The sequence below is a fragment of the Chroicocephalus ridibundus genome, chromosome 8 (assembly GCF_963924245.1).
Source record: "Chroicocephalus ridibundus chromosome 8, bChrRid1.1, whole genome shotgun sequence".
Taxonomy (NCBI): domain Eukaryota; kingdom Metazoa; phylum Chordata; class Aves; order Charadriiformes; family Laridae; genus Chroicocephalus; species Chroicocephalus ridibundus.
In genome coordinates, this window is record NC_086291.1 from 44196894 (window position 1) to 44220380 (window position 23487).

Here is a 23487-nt window from a genome sequence, read left to right on the forward strand (position 1 = left end):
TTTTTAAAGCTACCTCACCGGTATTAGTTTTATTTTAACACTTGTCAAGGATGAAGTATTTAGTTCACTGCAGACAGTACGATGTAATTGGTCTCATCTGTCAAGTGTTCTCAGTCAGGTAAGGCATGGATATTTATTCTGAGCGGAGAGCACAGCAAATATGGTCTGTACTCAGGTTTTCATTATTTCTTACAGGACACAGATATATCAGTCAAGCTGCAGCTAAAATTGATGTGGATTTTGATTATGATGGACCTCTCATGAAGACAGAAGTTCCTGGACCGCGATCTAGAGTAAGTTCCCAAAGTATAGTAACTTGTAGTTTTTGTTTCTTTAGCAGTGTTTAGCTTGCTAGAAAACAAATTTCTTTCCAAACCTTAAATCTGATATGAATAAACATCATTTCACAACAGTCTATGCCTGCTTTTATCAAGATCCTGAGAATAAAAAGCTCATGAATGAAATGCCCCTCTCAGAGAGAGATCTGAATCTCAACTGCCAACTTCCCGTATGAAGTAACTGAAGGCAAAAGAGCATGAGTTGGTTGAAACATCTCATCAGATTTGGTTACTTGTGCTCATGCTGAAATAGAAATTTAGCTGGCCTTTTATGATGTGAAATAACGCTTTGGTTTTGAAATGAAGCAAGAGTTTCAATTAGCTGGACGTTGTTTTACTCTGGCAGAGTCAGTATTTATATGTGTGGTGCTGTGTGGTTTTGTTGTTTGTTTTTGTTTTTAAAAATGCCACAGTTAATAGTTTTGACTGTCATATTGGCAAGATGCACTATCAAAGTTCATGTGGCAAGTAGAGTTGCCTGGTAAGCCCATAGGACTGCAGGTTTTGCATATGATTTATGTCATCATAAAAAAGAAACGTACATTCTTCAGTATTTGGTAATTACATGCGTGAGACTCTTTGTTTGTTTTTCTACAGGAGTTAATGAAGCAGCTGAATGGAATTCAGGTAATTTGACAAGTTTTCTGAGTTCGGGGCGTGTTAGTACTATGATTTCAGAAGTTATTTAAAATCCTGTTTTGTATGTTTAACTCCATACCAAAAAAAAAGTTGAAACATTGACTCCAGGTTTGCATGCCCAGTGTATTATGTGTGGTATATACACGCATTTGAATAAAATCTTTTTTACTATATTTTGAATACTGCAGAATCATTTTGCTAGGATCAATGATTTTTCTTTAAACACTATATGTGCCTTTTGAATTGTTAAGAAGCAGCCAGTGAAAACATATGTATATTTGAGCTTAAAAGTATGTCAACCTAAGTGCATATTGCCTTCCCAAGATGAGCAATTTCTCAAAGTCTGTGCTTCGTTTCTGTAGAAAAAGTGTGTACTTGCCCTTTTAACAGTCCCTCTATAAAAGTAGCTCTACGGTTAATTCCCATGCAATGAATATAATCATGGAGTCACAGAATAGTTTGGGTTGGAAGGGACCTTTAAAGGCCATCTAGTCCAACCCCCCTGCAATGAGCAGGGACATCATCAGCTAAACCAGGTTTCTCAGAGCCCAGTCCAACCTGACCTTGAATGTTTCCAGGGATGGGGCATGGACGAACTCGCTGGGTAATGTGTCTTTCTATCTTATTGTTAGATATTTTTTTTTCAGATTTTGCTATATAACCATTAGTTGCACCTTCGTACACACTGCTACTTTTTAAAACGTTAATTGTTTCTTTTTTCCTTTAAGAATGCAGAAGCTGTACACTTTTTTTGCAATTATGAAGAGAGCCGAGGGAACTACCTCGTAGATGTAGATGGCAATCGCATGCTGGATCTCTACTCTCAGATTTCATCCATCCCAATAGGTAGGAGACATTTGTACCAAAACTTGTTGCTTTTGTGCTCAAACCGTCATTTCCTTATCTTAGTCCCTTCCAGAGAAGTTGTCTGATTAAAAAAAACAAAGCTTGACAGATTGTATGCCTTGTTGCGATCAGGGTACACCTCACTGCTGTGTATTATGTAGTGGTGTTTTTGAATAGCTGAAGAAACTAAAAATTCAGTACTTACAGCTCACTTGAAGTACCTAGTGGTACCTGGAAGATGCTCTAGTATTAATTTTAATATGCGAGTTCTACAATTTAGGTTGTCTTTGCTTGGATTTGTGTACTTTGTGATTCTGTAACAGTATGTTACTGTTTTAAACATTACAAATATAACATTTTAACACTAAATTATATGCTTTAGTTAACATTTCTATATCAAAAGAGCTGAAAAGGAGTTGGAAACAAGACCAAACACTGAACTGTGGTGCTGAGTGAAAGCAAAGGTGGCAGATCAGTCAAGCTGAGGGACTGAACAATGGACTTGTCAAGTGCTTGGGAAAGTCGGTCAATTTTTTTTTTGTGCAACATTTCAAAAAGGAAAAGGGTCCCCAACATAAGAAGGACACAGACCTGTTGGAGTGTGTCCAATCGAGGCACAGGCTTGAGAGGATTGAAAGGATTGAGAGCAGCCCTGCCGAGAAGGACTTGGGGGTACTGGTGGATGAAAAGCTGGACATGAGCAGGCAATGTGCACTCACAGCCCAGAAAGCCACCTGTATCCTGGGCTGCATCAAAAGAAGCATGGCCAGCAGGTTGAGGGAGGTGATTCTCCCCTCTACTCTGCTCTGGTGAGACCCCACCTGCAGTACTGCGTGCAGCTCTGGGGCCCCCAACCTAAGAAGGACAGGGACCTGTTGGAGCGAGTCCAGAGGAGGCCACAAAGATGAGAGGGCTGGAGCCCCTCTGCTGTGAGGACAGGCGGAGAGAGTTGGGGTTGTTCAGCCTGGAGAAGAGAAGGCTCTGGGAAGACCTTAGACCCCTTCCAGTACCTGAAGGGGGCCTAGGGGAAAGCTGGGGAGGGACTCTGGATCAGGGAATGTAGCGATAGGACGAGGGTTAAGGGTTTTAAACTGACAGAAGGTAGATCTCAAGTAGATATTAGGAAGAAATTCTTTACTGTGAGGGTGGTGAGACCCTGGCCCAGGTTGCCCAGAGAAGCTGTGGCTGCCCCATCCCTGGAGGTGTTCAAGGCCAGGTTGGATGGGGCTTTGAGGAGCCTGGTCTGGAGGGAAGTGTCCCTGCCCAGGGCAGGGGGGTGGAACGGGATGAGCTTTAAGGTCCCTTCCAACTCAAACCATTCCATGATTCCTCAGGAACTGTAGTACAGTGTTTCATACAGCTTCTCAGATAATGGCTCTATCATCTGTAACAACAAGAAGGAAGTGGAAATTTAATACTTACCAGCTGACCTAAATCTAAATGAACACACAACATTAATTTTTTTTTTTTAAGTTGTACTGAATGGCGAGACTGCCTATCTGAAGCTGCAGAGGTTACTAATAATGTCCCTCTTGGTGACAGTTAGGTTCTAGACTGGGACACCAAAACAAGATCACAAGGTGCTTGTTAGTAATCCGTGCTTATCTCTCTGCAAGGAAATCCAATAAAACCTTTTATGAAATCTGTCAGAACTCCCCAAGATTTAATAATGATCTGCTACACTAAAATATATTTATCAGCAGTGGTTGAGAGGTAATAAGTCACTGTGCGGAGAGATTAAGAATTAAGGTATAAAAAACCTCTAGGTAAAGATGTTCTGGGTTGCTTCTTGCTGAAAAACAAAAATTAAAATGTTTTTTTACCACATGGTTTTTGGGAATTTGTAGCACAGCATACTCCTTTAAACCTGTACCTAATCTGCCTAATAGAGGTAGAAAGCCCAGTGAGCTAAGTGCAGGAGGGGATTCTATTGATGCGTTTATTAGCAAACATCCTGGAATAGCAAATGGAACAATCTGTTTTTCAGTGCTGGGAAGCTCTGGTTTTGTTTGGGGAGATGCAGAGAGGTGTAGTTTGCTATTATTGACAGCAGCCTGCTGCTCAGTTCAGATGGACTCTTTGGGCTTTCTCTGTCTCATTATTTTAGCAGCCTCCAGGGTTTTTTTTCCTTTTGCAGACAGGCACATTCATGAGCCTGGAGGACACGTAGTCTCCTGTCGCGTTGATCTAGACACACAGCAAGAGTGATGAAGCAGGTGCCCTTCTCTTAAGAGCCAGCTCTGTCACTTATAGGAATGTATTTGAGAGTGGATTCGTAAAGCTACAAACCCTTGCACTGGTGATGGCAATGAAACAAGTTACTGTCTGTTTTGCCATCTTGGCCTAGAGCTTTTTGACTTTGTCTGCCATAGTTATGTAAGTTATTTAGCCATTTAGTTCTTCCTAGTGTTAGTTTTATGTCTATGAACCCACATACCAGTTCAACATCTTTCTACACGCAGACCTACTCATTCAGAAACAGTCAGGCTTTAAGGATTCTCTCTTCTTTTCCTGGGGCCTGTTTGAGGATGCACCAGCAGAAGGAACAGCATGAAGACCAGGCCACTCGGCCTGAAGTGAAGAGAATGGGAGAGACATCTTGGGTGGGTGGGAGAGGGTACGTTATGGATAACAGACTCCTTGAATTTGTGTCACGTGAGAGAAAATGCAGAGATCTCTGTGTCCTTCACGCATCATAACACCAGCAACAGAATTACATGTTTTGACAAGCAATACCAGAGTTAATGGTTAAGATTTCTAAGCAATGGTAGCTATTTATGACAAACTTCTGGAAGGTTTAGCGTAGAGATTTCTAAAACAGCAGATGTACTCTCAAAGGTGCTCTCAGCAGTAGCCATAGCTCTCAGTGACACTGCATTCAGCTGTGTCATTCCCTCTAGCCCAACAGTTCTTCCCGTGACAGCAGATGCAATGCAGATTTAGTTGTCTGTGTCCCAAATAACCGCTTGTATTATCTTCATAATAATTTTAACAGATTCTTTGCAGCATGACGTGCAGTTAAGACAATCTGGATATTTCCTTGTTTTGAACTAAAACATTCAAAACGGAATTTATAATTGATTTATTAACGCGGTAGCCTAATGCTCCATTGCTCAGACAGGATAATCAGGGGTATTGTCATTCAACTAGAATGAGGAGTTCAGCGGCATGATAAGCTTTTCTAATAAAATTAGAGCAGTCTGACTTCTTGAGCAGTAGGGAAGATGAGGTTTCCAACTGTTTCTACAAGGGAATATAAAATACGATGTTAATATCTGGCTTTGCCATTTCATACATTAGAAATCAGGCTTAAAATTAAATTTTCTGTGCTCCTTTGGTGAAGTTTTTTTCATTTTTTTTTTTTTACATCAGATATGTTGGTTTACCTGTAAGCAAGCAACTTATACCATCGAATATCAATGAGTATAAATTAAGCACCTATTGTGTTAAACCTAAAACATCCCTAGTGCCTTGATGTTTCTGTGTAAAAAGGATAAATTGTTGCATCTTTGTCCAACTAAAAATTTGTCAAAGTAAGGAAAACGGGAAGCAAAAAAAAGCTGGTCACGAGAGAAGGTGAAAAGTGCAGAATCTCCGTCTTTAATACAAGACAGCAATTTATCAAACGGGTTTTTTTATGGTGATGCACAGCTGAGGTATCTAAATCTATGACTGAGAAGGAAAGATTTCCGGACAGATGTCATGGAACAACTAATGGGTAGTGGTGGGTTAGAGATTTGGGTGCTTATTAGTCCCTGAGTTTCAAGTGTACGGCTGTCTGTGTAGACAGCCTCTTCCTCCTGGTAGGATTGCTAGCGATCATGCGTGAGCACCTGCAGTATGCAGGGGTGGGATATGCATCTTCAGGCGTGCAAATAAATGTGAATGTGTGTATATGTGAAAGCCCAGATAATGTAGAGGCCAGTACATGTACGTCTCAAAACAAGCGTGGCAGCATCTTGCGCAGAGAGAGCATTTAGATAGCTTTGTAGAGGATACTGGTGATGAATGCCATCCAACTGCGACAGATGTCAAGGAGCTCTGTCGAGCCATTGGCAAAACTCTGCTGGAGTCCCAGGTCTTGTCCCTGCTGGGTCCGACATAACGTGTGCTCATTGCACGCATCGGCATGAAAACCATCTCCGAGAACAGCACTGCTGTGCCATAAGGTTACCTTGCTCCATCAGGATATATCTGCTGAGGGGCAAAAAGCCCTTGCTGGTATTTTGTTACTAGATTATAATGCACTGAAATTACAATTGCTAAATGAGCTTTCTTTGGGAAATTAGTAAATACATAGGTTTTTGCTTGTCTGTTTCTTAGGGTCATTTGCCAAAGACTGGGAAACTTCGTGGAAGAAGAACATGAAGGGGGGAATATATGTTTCTAAGTTGATTTTACAATGAGGAAAAATCCCATCAGTTACAAAGCACAGTGGGAGGAAAAAAATCTCTGCTATTGTGCTACGAATAATCAGCCTGATATTCAGGGAGGGTAAAAATTGCTGTGAGCCTGCAAGCGTAGCACCAGCTGCTGTAAAGGGACACAGCTGTGTGGGGAGCTTCCCTCCGTGGTTCCCATGTCAGGAGGTGTTTCTGAAACGTGTGGTGGGTGGTCAGTGCTCGGTGAGAGCCCCCTGAGTCGAGCAGGGCAGGGTGAGGGCGAGCGAGGATGGTAAGCAGCCTGCTTCAGGCAGGGGGAACCGGAGACGCTTCTGTACCACAGTGAAATGGTGACTGGCAGAAACAATGGCTCGTGGGCTGCATTGGCAGACAGTGGTTTCTGCTCCTACCTGAGGAAGAGGAAAGGTTCGTGCATTGTATTGTAGAGAAACCAAACATAGATGTGAAACTTAGAAAGGCGAGCGAGGAAACGCTTAATAATGTCAGGCCATGATACTTGGTAGAAACTCTGGTGTTTCAATCCAGCCCTATCCATTCATCAGGCAAAAGCTCCATTCATATTCAGTTCTTTTTTTTGTGTTCAGTTTTTACCTTTCAGTACTAAAATACGTTTTGCTCTTGCCTGACACCAAATTTGTTCCGAAGTTCCAGATAATAATGTTTTGTAAAAGGAGAGGCTTGTCCTACTTTGAAAGAAGTTTTATTATAAATAGTTAAAACATACACAAGTTAGAGAAACAGTTAAGCATGAGAATAAGGTTATTCTCTAGGTTAATCTTTACGCTAGTTTATTGAAATCAGATAGAAAGAACTGTTTTCTTTCTTTGTTCTTTTTAATTAGGTTACAGCCATCCCTCTCTGGTAAAGCTTCTACAGCAGCCACAGAACCTGGTAAGTGAATTAAAATATTAAGTACTTGAAAAAGTCTTCTCCGTCCTTGTGGCAGTCTTATTTTTTCTTAAACTGATAATGAATGCTTAATGACTCAATTTAAAGTATGGTAGGATCTGCTTTCTTTATTTCTCACTAGATGAAAAGAGCTTGGTAGTGTTTAAGAAGACAGCAAAAGCTCTGTGAAGCTTTACAAGAAGTATACCTCTGGGTGATGCAAGCACTTGATATATTTGCAGCCACGTTTAAATCATAGTTCAAGTGTAGTGTTTCCAATTAATCATTTTAGCAATGTTCTTGAGTGAAGATTTTTGAGCCTGAAAGCAAGAACAAATCCTTGAGAGAGAATGTAGTATTTTGAATATGAAAACGGTGCCATAAAACTGGAATGCTGTGGGTGGTTCGGGGGTTGGGAGTTTTTTGGGGCGAGTAGGGTGGGGAGGCTGGCTCCCATCCCCTAAGTACCAAGTGACGAAATCACTGACATGTCCTTGAAAAATTAAAATTAGTAGACTAGAGCAACAGCATTATTTTGAAACAAGGTAACTGATGCTTAACTGAAGTATTTTCTTGTTTTCCCTAGCAGTATACTGACAGTGATTGGAAAAAAAAATTCATTAAATTATGGAAATTGTTGAAATTAAGTTGCATTCTATTCCAAGCTCTTTTCACTGCTTGGACAGTTTTGGATTCCATAATGATTTTTGTGTATTTTTTTTTTAATTGTAACTTGGGCACAATAGCTTATATATATATAGTATGTGGATAAACTGAGCTCACCGGCTTTTGACAGCCCATCAGTCGGTCGTGTCGACTGTAGTGACTGAGCCCCTGGTTCTGCAAACCAGTAGCAGGTGTCCATGCTGCCTGCAGGGCATGGCTCCTGTGGGCTGGTTCCCTCTCATACCTGCATTTCATTTCCTAAAGAGCATCTGTCTCACTCCAGCAGAGTGTAAATCCCGAGCCAGCATGTCAAAGTGCAGGCATTTGAGTGCCCTGAGCTGATTTGCTTTATGGAGTTCTCGTTTCTTCAGGATGAGAAATTCTGCCTTCCCCAGAACTAAAATACATCAATTTCTTTCAAAAAACACGATAGCTAGAAATGCTGGAGTTATCCAAGGCAGATCCGGATATCGCGGAAGCACTAATATTTCTAAATACTTAACATTTACTTGTAAAAATTATTTCTTCATTACCTTCATTAGAATGCAGCAGTAGGCCAAGTCATATTTTTTTAAAAAACAAACCCAAAACAAACAAAAAACCACCAAAAAACCTCCTGATGTCTGGTGGCAGTTGCTAATTTGTCCACTGGAAAAGGGAAGTTAAGAGGCTGCCAGCTAGAAGCCTGCAGCAAAAGGAACTGCCTCCAGAGTCCAAAACGAGCGGTGCCACCAGGAACCGTCTGTCCCACGCAGGAGTATCGGAGATGTTCTTGGTGCCCTGCTCTGGTTTCTGGAACCCGGGCTAGTTCAGTGGAGAGGGTGGCAACGAGCCTGTTCCTCTGCGCCGGCCTGCGCCTGGGGGATTGCTGGCAGCTCGCCAGAGCGCTGGGAAGAGCCAGGACTCGGGCAAACCTCGCTGCAGACAGGAGAGTGTGCTGGAGCCTGACTGCAGATCCAGCGCCAGCTTTATTGTAAAAGTCCTTCTTTTGAGTAATGCACACTGAGGTAGGGCCCTGGTGTAATGCTAACGATGGGATCGGTGTTCTCTTGCAGGGATTTTTGGTTTGGTTTGTTTGTAATGCTCCATGTACCCTCTTGACAGCCAGCTATAAAGAACAGAATATACATCCGTCACTTGAGACCATACCAGCTTGATGCTGATTTTCTGTTTTTCTCAGCACTGAGCATCTCATTAACAACAAAAGAAAAATACACTTCTCTGCTTAATGGCGTATGTTGTCAATTAACTGTGACAGCCCATAATCGAATTCCCAATAAATTTATGGCCCCGTACCTCAAACTTCATATGAAAATTTACTTCTAAACTGAGATAAAAAGTCAAGTAAGATTTCTCATATGTACTAAAAAAACCCTTTGTGTTCATCTGTCCTTAACATCCTTGCTTAGGTTTTTTTTTTTTAATGCTTGAGTCTGTTGAAACAAACATTGGTTTGGAAGTGACACACTTGTACAAGTTACAATGTCCAAACTCATATTCTGTTATATCTTGCGTGATAATTGGTTTTCCCTAAGAATTCTGATGGCATGTTCTTACAGGTGCAGTGTGACAACTCACACCTCTTGCTGTGGTCTGCACATCTCAATAAATGAGTACCTGTATTGAGGAAAAAGGTTGAAGTTTGATGATAAATGTGCAAGCTTGGGTTGCACTGAAAATATCAGTGTTTTGGGGAAGGCAGTCTGTTCCCTCTAGAGACCCATAAAGACTTAAGTCATCGAAGCTCAGCCTTTGATTTCAATGATGACTTATTACAAAAACAACAACAAAACCCACAAATAAAAAAAGGGGGGGCAAATAATGCTGCTTTGCAGTTGGCAATTTTATGGAGCTTGTCCTTTTATGTGCAAATTTAATTTAAAATAAAAAGTGGCACATGGTGAATCAAATAAGATTACCTAGAAAGGCTAAGAGCAATGATGAATCAATTTTAATCCATGACACTTAATTTAAATTAATTGCATAAACATGGCAAATTCGTCTCCATTAGTGGTCTGGGGAGGTGGAGGCGGTTTTCCAGAGCTGCTCTCTCGAAGCACCTGTGTGGGCAGCAGGCTCGGCCTTCCCACCAGCTGCTCTTCACTGGCACCAGCATCACCTTTCTCAAAGGTGTGAATCCTGGTGTGGCCAGTTCATAGGACCAACAGGACACTTCAAGTTGGACGGGGCTGCAGGTCGTCTCTTGCCCAACCTCCTGCTCAAAGAGGGTTGGCTGTGAGATCAGACCAGGTTGCTCAGGGCTTTATCTGGGGTCTTGAAAACCTCCAAGGAGGGAAACTGCACAACCTCTTTGGGCAACCTGTTCCACGGCTTCAGTGTTCCCTTGGTGAAAAAGCTTCTCCTTACACCCAGATCAGTACCTTTCCTGTTGTGATTTATGCCTGTTGCTTCTCACATGTTGCTGAGTAGTGAGGTAATAACATGCAGGGTTGCTTCTTGCCGATGCGACCGCACTGCCCGCTACTGTACATGCCGGAGGAGTCCAGCAGGGAGACAGCACGCCTGTGTGCACAAGGTTTTGTCAGGAATCTTTTTTATTGTAGTGTTGCTGCTCCTTGCATGTCTTGTTTATCTTTCTCAGATGTAGCCCCTGTCCTTTAGGTGTCCCATTGTAATAGTATCTGGTGAAATGCTGGCACAGGTTCCCAAAGAGGTGGTGGAGGCCCCATCCCTGCAGACATTCAAGGCCAGGCTTGATGAGGCTCTGAGCAACCTGATCTAGTTGAAGATGTCCCTGCTCACTGCAGGGGGGTTGGACTAGATGACCATTAAGGGTCCCTTCCAACCCAACACGTTCTACGATTCTATGGAGATGTTTATAACCACAGCGTTCCGAAATGGTCTTTCTTGAAGCTCAGTGAGGAAGAAAGTGCTGCTATCCTAATTGAATTTAGATTTAGCTACTCAAACTGAAGGCAAGTAATTAAGATTTTAAAGTGTATTTCCTGTGTATAAGGAAATTTGAGATTGAACAACTAAAATGGCAATATTGAAGAGGAAATGTCAGTATCAGTTAGCATGCACCTTTTCTAAGGTGTCCTGCAAGAATAAAGTATTAGACAGAAAAACATATTCTAAGACGTGAATATTATTCCCTGGTTTTAAAACTCCTTGTGCCATGACTGCAAGTTTCTGGCTGGTATCTGTAATTAGAATAAAATGTACCTGCCTTGATATCAACATGATATTTTTTCATGTGATAGTAAAATCTAACAATGTCTCTTCCTTTGTCTTTGTAGAGCACTTTTATCAACAGACCTGCCCTAGGGATTTTACCTCCAGAGAACTTTGCAGAAAAACTGAAGGAATCTTTGCTATCGGTAAGTTTGAGATAGCAGTGATGAGTTACTATATTTAGTAACAGGGACAGGGGCATAACAAGGGATACTGGGGATTTTAATAGGGACCACTACAGATTGGCCGTTTGTCCACCTGCCCTCCCACTGCAAGTGACGAGATCCAACCTTTCTCCCTGACTTGACAGCGGAGTGTGAGAGGGTGACGTGTCTGCTCCGCACACATACTGCCTCTTTCAATCTGGATTCAAGAACTGATGAGAAAATGCATTTTCACAAACTTCTGCTCACTGTGCTTTCATAAGAGAGAGTGGAATAAGTGGCTTCTGTTTGTCTTGATTTAAGTTTGAAGATCTTTGGGACTGAAACTGAGTCGCGCCCTCTCAGCTGCAGTTGAAATTGGCTTTTCTCATCCTAAGCCTCCCATTGGTTGTCCTCCCATTATACTGAAGCTCCTGGCATTAAGGACTGATCAGTCTTATCATCACTTTACACTGTATTTGTGCTTAATATTTTGGAGTAATTTTCTCTCTTCCTTGACAGGTGGCTCCTAAGGGCCTGCAACAGGTGATGACCATGTCTTGCGGATCCTGCTCTAATGAAAATGCCTTTAAGGCAATATTTATGTGGTACAGAGTGAGTAAAATATTAAGATTTTTTTTTTTGTGCATTTGAATGTAGAAATGAGTATTTATTCATCATCAGAACTGTTACTGTAAAACAAAGTGAGGCTTGGACGTTGTCTTGTTCATGATGTTATTAATATTCAGCTTGGTATAAAATCTTTATTAAAAAGTCTTCATCTAAGCTTTCACTTTATATTGACACAACTTTAGAAATTATGAAGAAAATAAAGAAAATACAGATTGCAGTCAGTATGTAAGAGCCACAGTCAGTGTCTTCATTGGCTCTCGTCTGGAATACCAGCATTACTGATTTGTGGTTCAGCATAAACACAGTGGTTACAACTAAACGAAAACTGTCTGTTGGCTTTTTTTTGCAGAACAAGGAGAGGGGCCATAATAATGTCACAAAAGAGGAGCTGGAATCTTGCATGATTAACCAGGTAACACTTGTCCTTTACTACACATACAGGTGTACCATTGCCTTGGGTTTATAAGGGAAGACTGGGAGGAAAAATTGGCTTTATTATTTCTGAAGTGGAATCTCGGTTTTGTAAATTTAGGAAATGGTGAAATACAGACTTGCTCCCAACAAATATGAAGACCTGCTGCTTATATTCTTCTGCATCCTTCCCAGTTGAGAATCTTGGGAAGATCTCCCTTTTTTCATGACATATCATTTGCTAGAGAGGGGCTCGTGTGATGGGTCCGTGGAGATCATTAATACATGCAAAAGTTTACAAATAATAACAACACACCTTTAACTCTTTTTCAGAAGTTGTGAGTTTATGGCTGAAAACTGATCAAGGTGTTAGTTAAAATTTGACTGACTGACTGTTAACAACAAGCAGGATGAGGAAATTGAGATGCAGACGATAAACCTCTGAAATCCCATTCCCCTTAACTGAGGTGGTCCTGCTCTTGCCAGTCAGAAGTCTTAACATGCAACAATAGCAGAAAACAGAGGATTTAATCTCTTCTCTGAGATAAACATGTTTGAAATGAATGACCTGCTGGTCCCAGCCTGATCTTTCGCACTTCAGTAGTGATTCAGCATTCAATTCATTCGTTGGGATTAGGGAACTCATTTGGTTTTAAAAATGAGGAGGGTTCTTTTAGGGGTTTTGTTTGTCTTTAGCATTATTTTTTAAGTTCCGTGATGTTGCTTACAGCATGGTCAGCCAGATGGCCGTGCCAATACAAACAACAGGATGGCACATCATGGCCTGAAGGAATACAAATTTTATAAGATGACCAAAGACTTGTAAAACAAATGATCGCTTTTTGTCCAAGTTTAGCTATCTAAACATTAGGATTCCTCTTTGAGCTAACTGTCTGAGGTTTTTTTACAGCTGGGGGAGGGGACGGATTTGAGAGGGCAACTCTATCCCCCTTTTGGGGGGGATCCTCCAGAATCCAGTTACAAACACTGGAGCCTTGACCCTGTTGCTGAGTGTGGGGTACGAGACTAAAGGTGTAAACGGAGTGTGTAACTGGTGACAATCCTCTCACTTGCAGGATAACAGAGAGGCATTAAAGAAAGAGAATTTGTATTTTTAGAGGGGGTGGGGGCTTAGCTCAATCCTTTTATTAAATTCCAGGTAGTATACAGTTTGAATGTCTTTTGTCATGGTTCCTTCTCATTCTTGGCACAGTGAGGCACCAGGACTGCACAGGGCAGCCCGGGCTTCTCCTGGCAGAGCCCCCCATGCCCCAGCTGAGCACAGCCACCCCGGACACGTGTGCCCATAGTTTGTACAAAAAGGGGCTGGCTGCACTGAGTGTTCAGCCTTTGTGTGAGCTCATGTGTGAAGTGATACTGTGGTACGGTGTAAATTGCCAGGTATTCATTAGTATTAATGATGTACTTTAGGAGGTCAGGCAGTTTTTAGGGGACGACAAATGCATTTGTTTAAATGGGTAAATATTACGATTTGTGGTGGTTGAAGAGGAGACCGACAGGTGTGCAGTGAGAGGCAGCCGCTTGGCTGCAGCCGCCCCGCGGTGCTCCGGCCGTGGGTGGGTGCCCGGGCTGGGTCCGGCTCAGGCATCAGGGCTGCCTGCCAGCATCTGCCTGCTCTGCTGACGGCCGCCTCTCTGCTCTGCTTGCAGCCCCCCGGCTGCCCCGACTACGCCATGCTCTCCTTCATGGGCGGCTTCCACGGACGGACCCTGGGTAAGCAGAGCCCCGCCGCAGCACCTCCCCTTCCTTTGCCTCCTCGCAGCCGCTGCAGTGACCTCTCAGCTCAGTGACGGTTCTGAAAAGTGGTTCTTTTCCTTAGACAAACGGTAACAGTGGAGAAGCTGTAGGTTTATTGAAGGTTTGCTTTGGAAGCCCCACCAGTACTGAAACAGAGTGTTTGAGAGACAGTGGAACCTAATTTTATAATTTTTGAAAATTTATTTTCAGAGGGTCCCTTATTTTCATTCTGAATCCAAGGTTCCCTGTCTATACAAGTAAAAATCTAACTCCTGGGATAAAATTATGACAATATACAAACGAGATGTCACTCATTTTACCATTTTATATTGGCTCAATCCCTGTTCTAAACACGTTACCCAAGAGTGCTGTAATTCTGAACTTCGTGACCAGTTGTCTTTGGACAGGTGAAACCCATCTCGTCTGAGCAACCTGTTCAGATTGACAGAGGTTTTCCTGTTCTGGAACAGCGCGTGTGGAAATGGTGCTTAAAAGCTAGAGCGATCCACTTGAGCTTGACTAAATCAAATTACCCAGTATTTCAGGAAATAAAGTAAAAGTGTAGAGCAATTAAGAGAACTCTACAGTCCTGGTGTCAGGCAATTTTTCATGTCTTGGTAGCTTTTTTCCTGTATTGTTTCTAGTCAGGTATTATTTTAATTTTTGCTTTTCTGGGTTTAGGTTGCTTAGCTACAACTCACTCTAAAGCAATTCACAAACTGGACATTCCATCGCTGGACTGGCCGATCGCTCCATTTCCAAGGCTAAAGTATCCTCTGGAAGACTTTGTGAAGGAGAATCAACAGGAAGAAGCCCGCTGTTTAGAGGAGGTAAAAAATTCACTGGCAGCTTTCTGTTGTTTTTGTTTTGAAATAATGAATGGTGTTAGTAGGATTAGCTGCTTTTCACTAAAAGAATGTTTTCAGGGATTGGAACAGTGTGTGATTAAAACAGCATTCACTGCTGTTTACAGTCAGAAGTTTGTCCCTGCCTTTCAGAAGAGCAGCCAGCTCACTGTGAGTTACAGAGCTCTACCTGAATCGTACCTAAGGGAAATTTCATGCGCAGAAGTTCGTTGTATCACAGTGAACTTGTCTGCTGGATCTTGCAAAGGGACATGGACTAAGAGGAGCGCAGTGTGTCTAATCCTCTGCAAAGAGAACCTGGAACAATATTTCAGGTTTTTCAGCCTTTCTGCGGTAGCCTGCTGGCATAAAGCTCTCACCCTACCTGCGGTGGCCGGGACTTTGTGCCTTCCCCAGCCCAGGAGAAAAGAAAGGTGGGCAGAACAGTCTGAGGGAGGCGAACCCTCTCCAGGTACCAGAACCGTGGGATTCCCTGGGCTCCAGGATCTGTCACTGGAGAGGCAGCGGTGTGGAGCAAGGCACAGTGTGCCCTGGGCCTGGAACCAGGATACTGCACGGTCTGGAGCATGGAGGGCAGAGGAGGGGGCTGTGGTGTGCGGAAGGGAGCACAGCAGCGCTCGGGTGGCTGCAGAGCTGCAGCAAAGAGACTTCTTACTCGAACCTGCCTTATTTGCACTTCAGAGAAAACAGAGAGCATAGAAAATGGCTTCCCTGAGTTTGCTCCCCAGTAGTTTGGGGGGGGCAGGCAAATTGTTCTTTGGCACGTCTTTGACAGTCTGCGAATTGGCTTACTTGCGCCCCTTGGAAACCATTGCTTTGTACAGCCTACACGGGTCGTGGGCACTAAAAGCTGTAAGTGGTATTTCAAGTACAAATGACACTACTAATTGCAGCAGCTAGCACTACAAGGTTAATTAAAACCTCTGTAAGCCCCTTTATCAGCAACAGGATTTCTGCACTATTTAATCTGATTAATTTTAAAGTATCTGAAGTGGGTGACTAGAAAAAGCAAATTTACCAGGTTACCTTCTTTAATACATTGGCTGAGTTTTGTTTTCTGACACAAAACCTGTTTTCTTTTGTATTGCTTAGGTGGAATGACAGCATATTTTCAACTGTAATTTGATAGAACTTTCACACCATTGTAGATAAATCTGCAACTAGTTACAGTGTGTTTGGGATATGCTTTAAACTTAAGCATTTTCCAGGAACAAGAGGGCAGTGTTAAATCCTGGAGGAATTACTTGCTCATTCTTTATGCTTCCTAACACCTTTATAGCCAGGAATGTCTATGAAAAGTTGAACTTCTCTGCTGAGATGTGATCTTTCTGGAAGGAAATGTGTGAACGTCCTGAAAGGAGAACGTACCATAAATGTTTGGTTTACAGGTGGAAGATCTGATTGTAAAGTACAGGAAAAAGAAGAAGATTGTAGCTGGCATCATTGTAGAACCCATACAGTCAGAGGGTGGGGACAATCATGCTTCAGATGACTTCTTCAGAAAGCTACGAGATATTGCCAGAAAGGTAATCGAATATTTCACCGCTCACTTGGGGGCAGCTAAACATACAAATACTTCTTGGCGTCTCCAGAGGGCCCCCTCTGCCCCAGGCACTTGGAGAGCTTCACAGGCCTCCATAGTAGCAGCTGGGGTAGTTACGTACATGTGCTCAGATACAAACAACCCCTTGTCAGCACAGTGTTTTCTCTTCCATTCGATGCACACCCGGTGGTTTCCTTAGTCCAATAATTTTTGGTCTAATGTCTAAGTGAGAGAAATTGCTCTGATTCACTAACTAGGGATTTCGCAGCAGTGTTCTTTAAATGATGATGCCAGTTTGTTGAGGCGGTTCAATCAATTTCAGAAGAGGCAGGTTTGGAAAAGGATAATTTTTTGCTGACATACTGTTTTTTAATTGCAAAAAAAGCTGAAACACAAATTGAGTCCAACCGTAAGTGCTGATGTTCCAATAAAACAATGAAAAGGACATACGTCTTGATGCTTAGCATGTGAAGTTACATCTTTGGAAGTGATGACCCTCAGTAAGACCTACCGCATGGTTTTTTCACCCTCAAAAAAGAAAAAAGCATTTGGCAAATTCTGTTCTGCCATGAGGAACGGCGGCTTTTCCCATTGTTAACGGTTGCTCGCGCAAGGGTGATAGAGTAAATAAGGTGAAGTGAAAAGGTTTGCCTTCTCTAAAACAAGATGCTGCCAAAGGTACTTACCAAATTGGTTTATCATGATATAGCTTGATCTCCCTGTCCCAAAGTTTCAACAAAATAGTCCTTCGCATAAAAAAGCCCATGTTACCATCTAAAATGAGTAGCTCTTTCAGCAGACTCATATAAAAAGGCAGGTCTGCCAGGATCATTTTAGGTCCCTGGACTGAACAGATCAAACTGCTGGAATTGCCTTTGTACCACGCTTGCCGGAGGCAGAGACTTCTTATTTAAAACACACAAAACTCCTAAAAAATGACATTCTGCTTCCCTCAGAGACTTTGAAAATGCCACCCAGACTCCTCTCAGGTGTTTTCAGGTGTCCTCTAGAAATGTTCAAGTCTATATAAGAAAATGCATGGATTACATGAAAATATATACTTCGTTTGTGAATTTAGGTAGAAAATATGTTTCTCGTGCCTTTCTGAAAAAACAGCTGAATTCGTAATTGTGAAATGCAGTGCACAGCGAGTGGCGTCGGTGCGGGGTTGAGGAGGGGAGATTTGGAGTGGTGAAGGTAGAGGAAGGAGGGCTGTCATATGGCTTGTGATTGGCTTGTCTGTATCTGTTCAACAGGGGAGGTATTTTTGTTTTGGAAATGCGGACTCATGTTCTCTGCTCTCTCCCTCTGTCTCGGCAGCACGGCTGTGCGTTCCTGGTGGATGAGGTGCAGACGGGAGGTGGCTGCACAGGAAAATTCTGGGCGCATGAACACTGGGGCCTGGATGACCCAGCAGACGTGGTCACGTTCAGTAAGAAGATGATGACAGGAGGATTTTTCCACAAAGAGGAGTTCAGGCCAAACGCTGTAAGATTTCCAATGAAAGGGACTCTGTGCTAGTTGGGGGCCTGTTGATGAGTGACCGTAGTGTCCGTGGAAGAGACGGGCTTTCCTTCAGTAACGCAGGGTCAGCTAGGTGGAGCTGCTGTTTTGTAGCTTTGTGCTTACACAAAAGTTGTGGTCACTTCACGTTCGTTCCAGTTGCTGTCAGTCACAAAGGTCGTACGGGTGGTGGGAGGGAGCAGAGAACTGGGTTTAGCCTAACGAGCTAAGCTTCAGCACAAAATCCAACCAAGAAACTGACACCTTCTTCCACGGGGCAACGTGGTATCTTCAGAGCTTGTACGTCAGCATTAGCGATTCTGTCAGCAAGATTTCTTCTTCGCATTAATGACAATTTAGATGTAATAAATGGGGAAAAAAAAATAAGGGGGAGAACATAAAGCTTAAATGTTAAACCTGTATAGACAATGCTGATTTCTGTGTCATGTTTCAGTGAGATGTCAGAGCAGCAAGACAGGAGGCGCTAAATTTGTAGCACAAAGTGGTTGCCCTTTGTTTCTGCTCAGCAGGGCAGCTGTATTTCGCTCTTACAACAACAAAAAGGGGGTTGCTGAGATTAGTACCTGCCTTTTCATACACCAGATGTTTGCGTTACCAGTTTGATGGCTTGCTTTTCTTTATTATAGCGATTTAACATGTTCCACAACTCTCTCTCCACCCTTTCCCAAGCCCTATCGGATTTTTAACACCTGGCTTGGAGATCCATCCAAGAACCTCATGCTCGCTGAAGTCATTAAGGTTATTAAAAGAGAAGACCTTCTAAACAATGCAACCCATGCCGGGAAAGCACTACTGACTGGGCTGCTGGATTTACAGGTAAATATCTGGAAGGATTATAGATACGGAGAGATTTGCTGATCAGGTAGGATCTGACCTAATCCAGTTTAAACACTTGAACTGAGGAATTCCAGCTGGGAACTAGACCATAATAGTAACTTGCTGGTTTAGGTACTTCAATGCAAGCCTCAATAACTGCGTCCCATTTTAAATGGAAGTTAACTTTTTTTTTTTTACTGACTGGATGCTGGGTTTATATAGCTTAATCCAAAATCAAGGGTGACCCCAAAAATATCTGAAGGTATGAAGTGCACCTAGTTAAATTATTTTGGTAGAAGTCTCTGTTACCACAAGCAGCTGGCATTTCATTGTCCCAAAAGTTCCTTTTAAAGGAAAGTGCCTTTTTATTTTGCTACAATTCCATTGAGCTGTTGAAACAAGAAAATTGTAGCTTTCCCTCCCTTGAGTACGGGAAATTCCTTCACAGCTTCAGCTATGGAGCCCCACATGAGAAGGAAAATCAGCCGGGCATTTAAGGCAGACTTGCAGATACTCACCTCCGAAAAGGTGCTTTGTGCATCGGTAGCGCAGGATAAGCCCAAATACAGTCTCTGCTCCCTCCACAACTTCAAGGCACAGCAGGCAGGAGAACACAAAGAATTACCGTCTTCATACTTTGGAGGGCCAGAATACAACTAGTACTATCCCAAAAAGGTTGCTCTTACAAAAGATGAGGATTGTAATTGACAGTAAGTGACGCAGATCATGCTAGCAGGCATCTTAGTGCAGCGCAAGAGCGAGCTGGTCTCTAGCCCCATTCCAGATTACGTATGCCCGTTTTGCTGGAGTGCGTTTTAGAGGCAGGACGCTCTATGCTCGCTTCAGGAGGCTCCAAGTAAGATTTTACTGGACCCAGCTCCGGGGTGCAGATTCATTCTGTTCCTGCTGGGCTGTGTGTCTGCCGTGCGAGGAGAGGCCCTGCCTGCCGCCGGGCCCCACGCTCTGGGGCTGTTCCCGACCAAGGCTCCGTGGGGAGTGCTGGCTGTGCGGCGCGGAGGTGGCAGGAGGCCTGGCAGAGCAGAGCTTGCTGCCGGTGCCCGCTGTCGCAGCAGCGGCGCTGCCTACCCCTCACCTCTCTTTGCAGGCTCGTTACCCCCATCTGATCAGCAGAGTGAGAGGAAGAGGCACCTTCTGTTCGTTTGACACTCCAAATGATGCGACCAGGAACAAGTTAATTACAATAGCCAGAAACAAAGGTAAGAAAGTTTGTGTGCGGATTAGCTTCTAGTGACAAACGGTAGCACGGGTAACGCTTTAAATTTTCCTTTTTTCTATGGTGTATGTGTACTACAATATCAGAGGACAAAAGTGATGAAATTATGAACAAAACTATATTTAGATTTTTCTGGAAATACTTGTGTTTTCGGAGACATCAGACGAGCTCATTGCACAGTGTGTACGTTTACTCCATGGGTCTAACGTTACTATGGAGGGCATGAGTTTTTCTGACATCACTTTCATATTCCTCTCCAGTGACTGTAGGTGCCCCTAGGCATGGCTTGCTTCTAGAAACACATCAGGAAAACTAGAACAAAGTTAATGTAGCTGTCACGCGGGAAAACACAGGGAGAAAACCTATGAATTTGATGGAATACTTAATAATGAAATATAACGAGTTGCCTAAAATGGGCACAGATCTACAGATCTACACCCCTCTTGTACTGCAGAACTCTTGCCCAGCTGTAGACAGGCCCAGGTATCAGGAGGGAATGTGGTGATCTGAACCTCGCATTTAAAGTACTGCAGGAAGAACTCTGCCAGCACTGAGACTTCTTAACTTTTTGTAATTAAAAACAAAGTAGTGGTTTGAAGGCTCAGATGCTGTTTGAGCTGCGCACCGGATGGAGTCTTTCCATTGATGTTGGGGTTAGTCCCGACATTCCTGGTGTTTCACAGAACAGCTACGGGCACCCGCAGTGTTCTTCTAAGTCACTGCGGAGCTGGCGGCCCCTTTGCAGCACTGACCACGTGCTGTGTCACTGTGGTTAGCAGTGACTTGGGCAGCTTCTGCTGGACCTCCAGAGTGAGGCAAACCTCCTTCAGGAACCTGCATTTTCTGGGTATTCGGTAAAGATGGAAATGACCAAAGGACCTGCTCTTTTCTCATTTTAGGTGTCGTGCTGGGAGGCTGTGGCGACAGATCCATTCGTTTCCGTCCAACACTGATCTTCAAGGACCATCACGCGCACCTCTTTCTGAACATTTTCAGTGACATCTTAGCAAACTTCAAGTAAAAAGCAGTTCCCTCGCACTGAACAGCTGATTATGAAATTAGTTTGCATTAATTCATGTCTTCTCTACTCACAAGATAAGTGTAAATTCATAAACTAAGGTTTGTGTTCAGTCTGTAATCCTGCCCAAGGCAAGCTGCTCCGTGCAAACCCAGCCCAGGCAGAGCACTGGTACTGGTCACCAGCAGGTACACCCAGCTGTCCCACTGTGCACTGGTAGAAGCTGTGGCCCTCCATCTTCTGGCTTGGGTCGTAATAATTGCAGAGTCCTCTCTACATTCACGGCCCTGACTATTTGGTTGTCTGTGGGCTGGTACAGTCCCTTTCCCAGGTGAGCCCGCTAGATTTACATCCAGAAGCAGCACCAGGGGTGGTGGCACACTGAGCCACGTGCCTGCCAGGCAGAAAGTGCCATTCTCCAGTGGTAGCTGCAACAAAGTTAGGTGTTTTGAGGAAAGCTCTGCTTTCCACCACTGCCAAGTACAGTATTTTACAGAATAACTTCCAGCTTTATCCCCCTGAACACAGCCGTCTGCCGCTGGAGCGGGATGCCTCAGCTCCTCTGTGCCCGCCCTTCAGCCTGCACGTTCTGCCTCAGAGGCGCTGACGCTCTCAGCCACACGTGCAGCGCTCGCAGTGGAACTGAGGGACTTGCACTTTTTTTCCCTCATCCTGGATCTTACAGCTTTTGACTTCTCTTACAATCAAACTTTTACAGAGAAGACTACACCCAAAAGTCTATACCCTTGACAAAGCTTAGAGAATCATATAAAGCACACTCTTTCCACCTCTGCCAGCAATCTAGAATGATTTGAGATTATTTTACCATTTGCCCGTAACAAACAATAGCCATTAAATTTATCTAGGACAAGTTCTACATGAATACTTGAGGTATTTTGTAAAACTACAGCAGAACTGCTTGACCTTAGCCATTACCTGACATCAGAGCCACTACAGCGAAGGTCTAGTCCTAACTGCACGTGTATAATGCAAAGTAATTCTATTTTTGTTCTAATAGTGAATTCTTAGTCATTGATACTTCAGAGATCTTCTAGAAAGCCACAGGATCAAAAAGTGTCGACACTTCATTGATGTGTTTCTCTTCAGAGAAGCGTTTCGGATGTCTCTTTGCTTAAGGCTGACTTGGACTAGGTCTGGTGCCTTTTTTTCCTTTTCTTGGCTAGCCAGCATCTGGATTTCATTTACTAAGTTTAACTTTCTGTTCTGCACCAAAAAAACAGGGACCACAGCAGACTTCACAGTTGCCCTATTAGGATTGGACAATTTTTAAGTACATAATAAAAGAGCAGTTAAAAGATTTACGCGCTTAATACAGCTACCAAAATGTGAAAGGTTTCTTACCTGCTTTGAGAAGTGCTAATCATGGTTTTCCCATTTTATTTTTCAAGTGCTGGTATTGGGAAACTCGAGCACACTCTCTTCTGCTAGCTTAAAAATAACAGGATTTCTGTAAACCTCTCTGCAGAAACCAGAATTCTGGTACCGGCTGGTCAGAACCTGAGCAGGTTTTTGAGCGGAGGTTGTAGAAATGTCGGGGAAGGACCCGGTGAATTGGTGTTCAGCAAAACTTCATTGTCATCGCTGTCCTCATAAGCGTATTATCAGCAAGAGGCGAGTCAAACAGAGAACTGTACCTGGCAACATTTTGGGACTTAGTTTGTTCAACATATCAGTGCAGTAGTTTTAGTAAATGTCTCTAGCAAGTCCCGTACTTTTACAGAGGCAAAGGTCCAGTAATTTGAAGTCTTACCACATCTTCACTTTTATTATGAATACTCTAGGTGTTTTTATAATTTTTACTGACACTCAGTAACTGTATAATTGTGTACAACCTGTTGATGAAATCATGTTAGAGAATACATAGAAAGCAATGCAGCTGAAGCATATACAGTTAATATTGTTTACAGCATACTGTGGACAGTGCCAAATAAATGTTTAAACAAATACTGAACTACACTTCATGGTGTAACTAGTAACTGTACACAGACTCATAAAAAATGACATCTCATGTGTAATCAATATTCTTAAATAAACTATTTATAATTGAACTTCTCCAGGGTTTTTTATTTTACACCTAGTACTTCCCTAAACTGAATGATTAGTGCATATTAAACATAATCTTGTGAAGATAAGCCTCCAAAAACCACGCCGTATGCACGGTCCACTGTATTTTGCTGCCGTGGTGCTTAAGCCAAGGAGCATTTCTCTTTTCCTTTTGATGCTGCTGTACCACACGGTATCGGCCAAAGTTTAAAATAATGGAGCCCCCATTAGGAAAAGTTCACCGTGAATAAATAGCAGATCAGGGTCAGCCTGTGCACTTAAATGGCAATTTTACTTACCTGCATCTGGTGATCCACCCAGGTTTCAATACGCGTGAGGAAGAAACAGGGCAAAGAACACTCCAGATTTCTCTGTTGGTGAGGGTCAGTTTATTTGCCATTGTTTCAAGTGAGGTAACAGCCAGAAGAGCAGTGTAAGAAGTTTAACTTGCTTCTGACAATTAAAAAAAAAAGTTGTACACATTACAGGTGCTCAGGTTTGA

The 23487-nt window shown here is 43.0% G+C and overlaps 1 protein-coding gene across 5 annotated transcripts in view; it reads left to right on the forward strand.

The window, feature by feature from the left end:
- The window catches only part of ABAT (4-aminobutyrate aminotransferase), a 59198-nt gene extending 36208 nt beyond the window's left edge, over window positions 1-22990 (forward strand). For all 5 annotated transcript variants that reach the window (XM_063343490.1, XM_063343487.1, XM_063343491.1 and 2 more), the window contains exons 3-16: window positions 196-293; window positions 936-965; window positions 1706-1823; window positions 7068-7117; window positions 11041-11121; window positions 11641-11733; window positions 12101-12163; window positions 13833-13896; window positions 14602-14750; window positions 16175-16312; window positions 17650-17817; window positions 18523-18669; window positions 19775-19886; window positions 20803-22990. In XM_063343490.1, the coding sequence (XP_063199560.1) occupies window positions 196-293; window positions 936-965; window positions 1706-1823; window positions 7068-7117; window positions 11041-11121; window positions 11641-11733; window positions 12101-12163; window positions 13833-13896; window positions 14602-14750; window positions 16175-16312; window positions 17650-17817; window positions 18523-18669; window positions 19775-19886; window positions 20803-20924 (1433 nt within the window). In that variant the 3' untranslated portion in view covers window positions 20925-22990. The remainder of the gene's footprint in view (window positions 1-195; window positions 294-935; window positions 966-1705; window positions 1824-7067; window positions 7118-11040; window positions 11122-11640; window positions 11734-12100; window positions 12164-13832; window positions 13897-14601; window positions 14751-16174; window positions 16313-17649; window positions 17818-18522; window positions 18670-19774; window positions 19887-20802) is intronic.
- The last annotated feature ends 497 nt before the right edge of the window (window positions 22991-23487 follow it).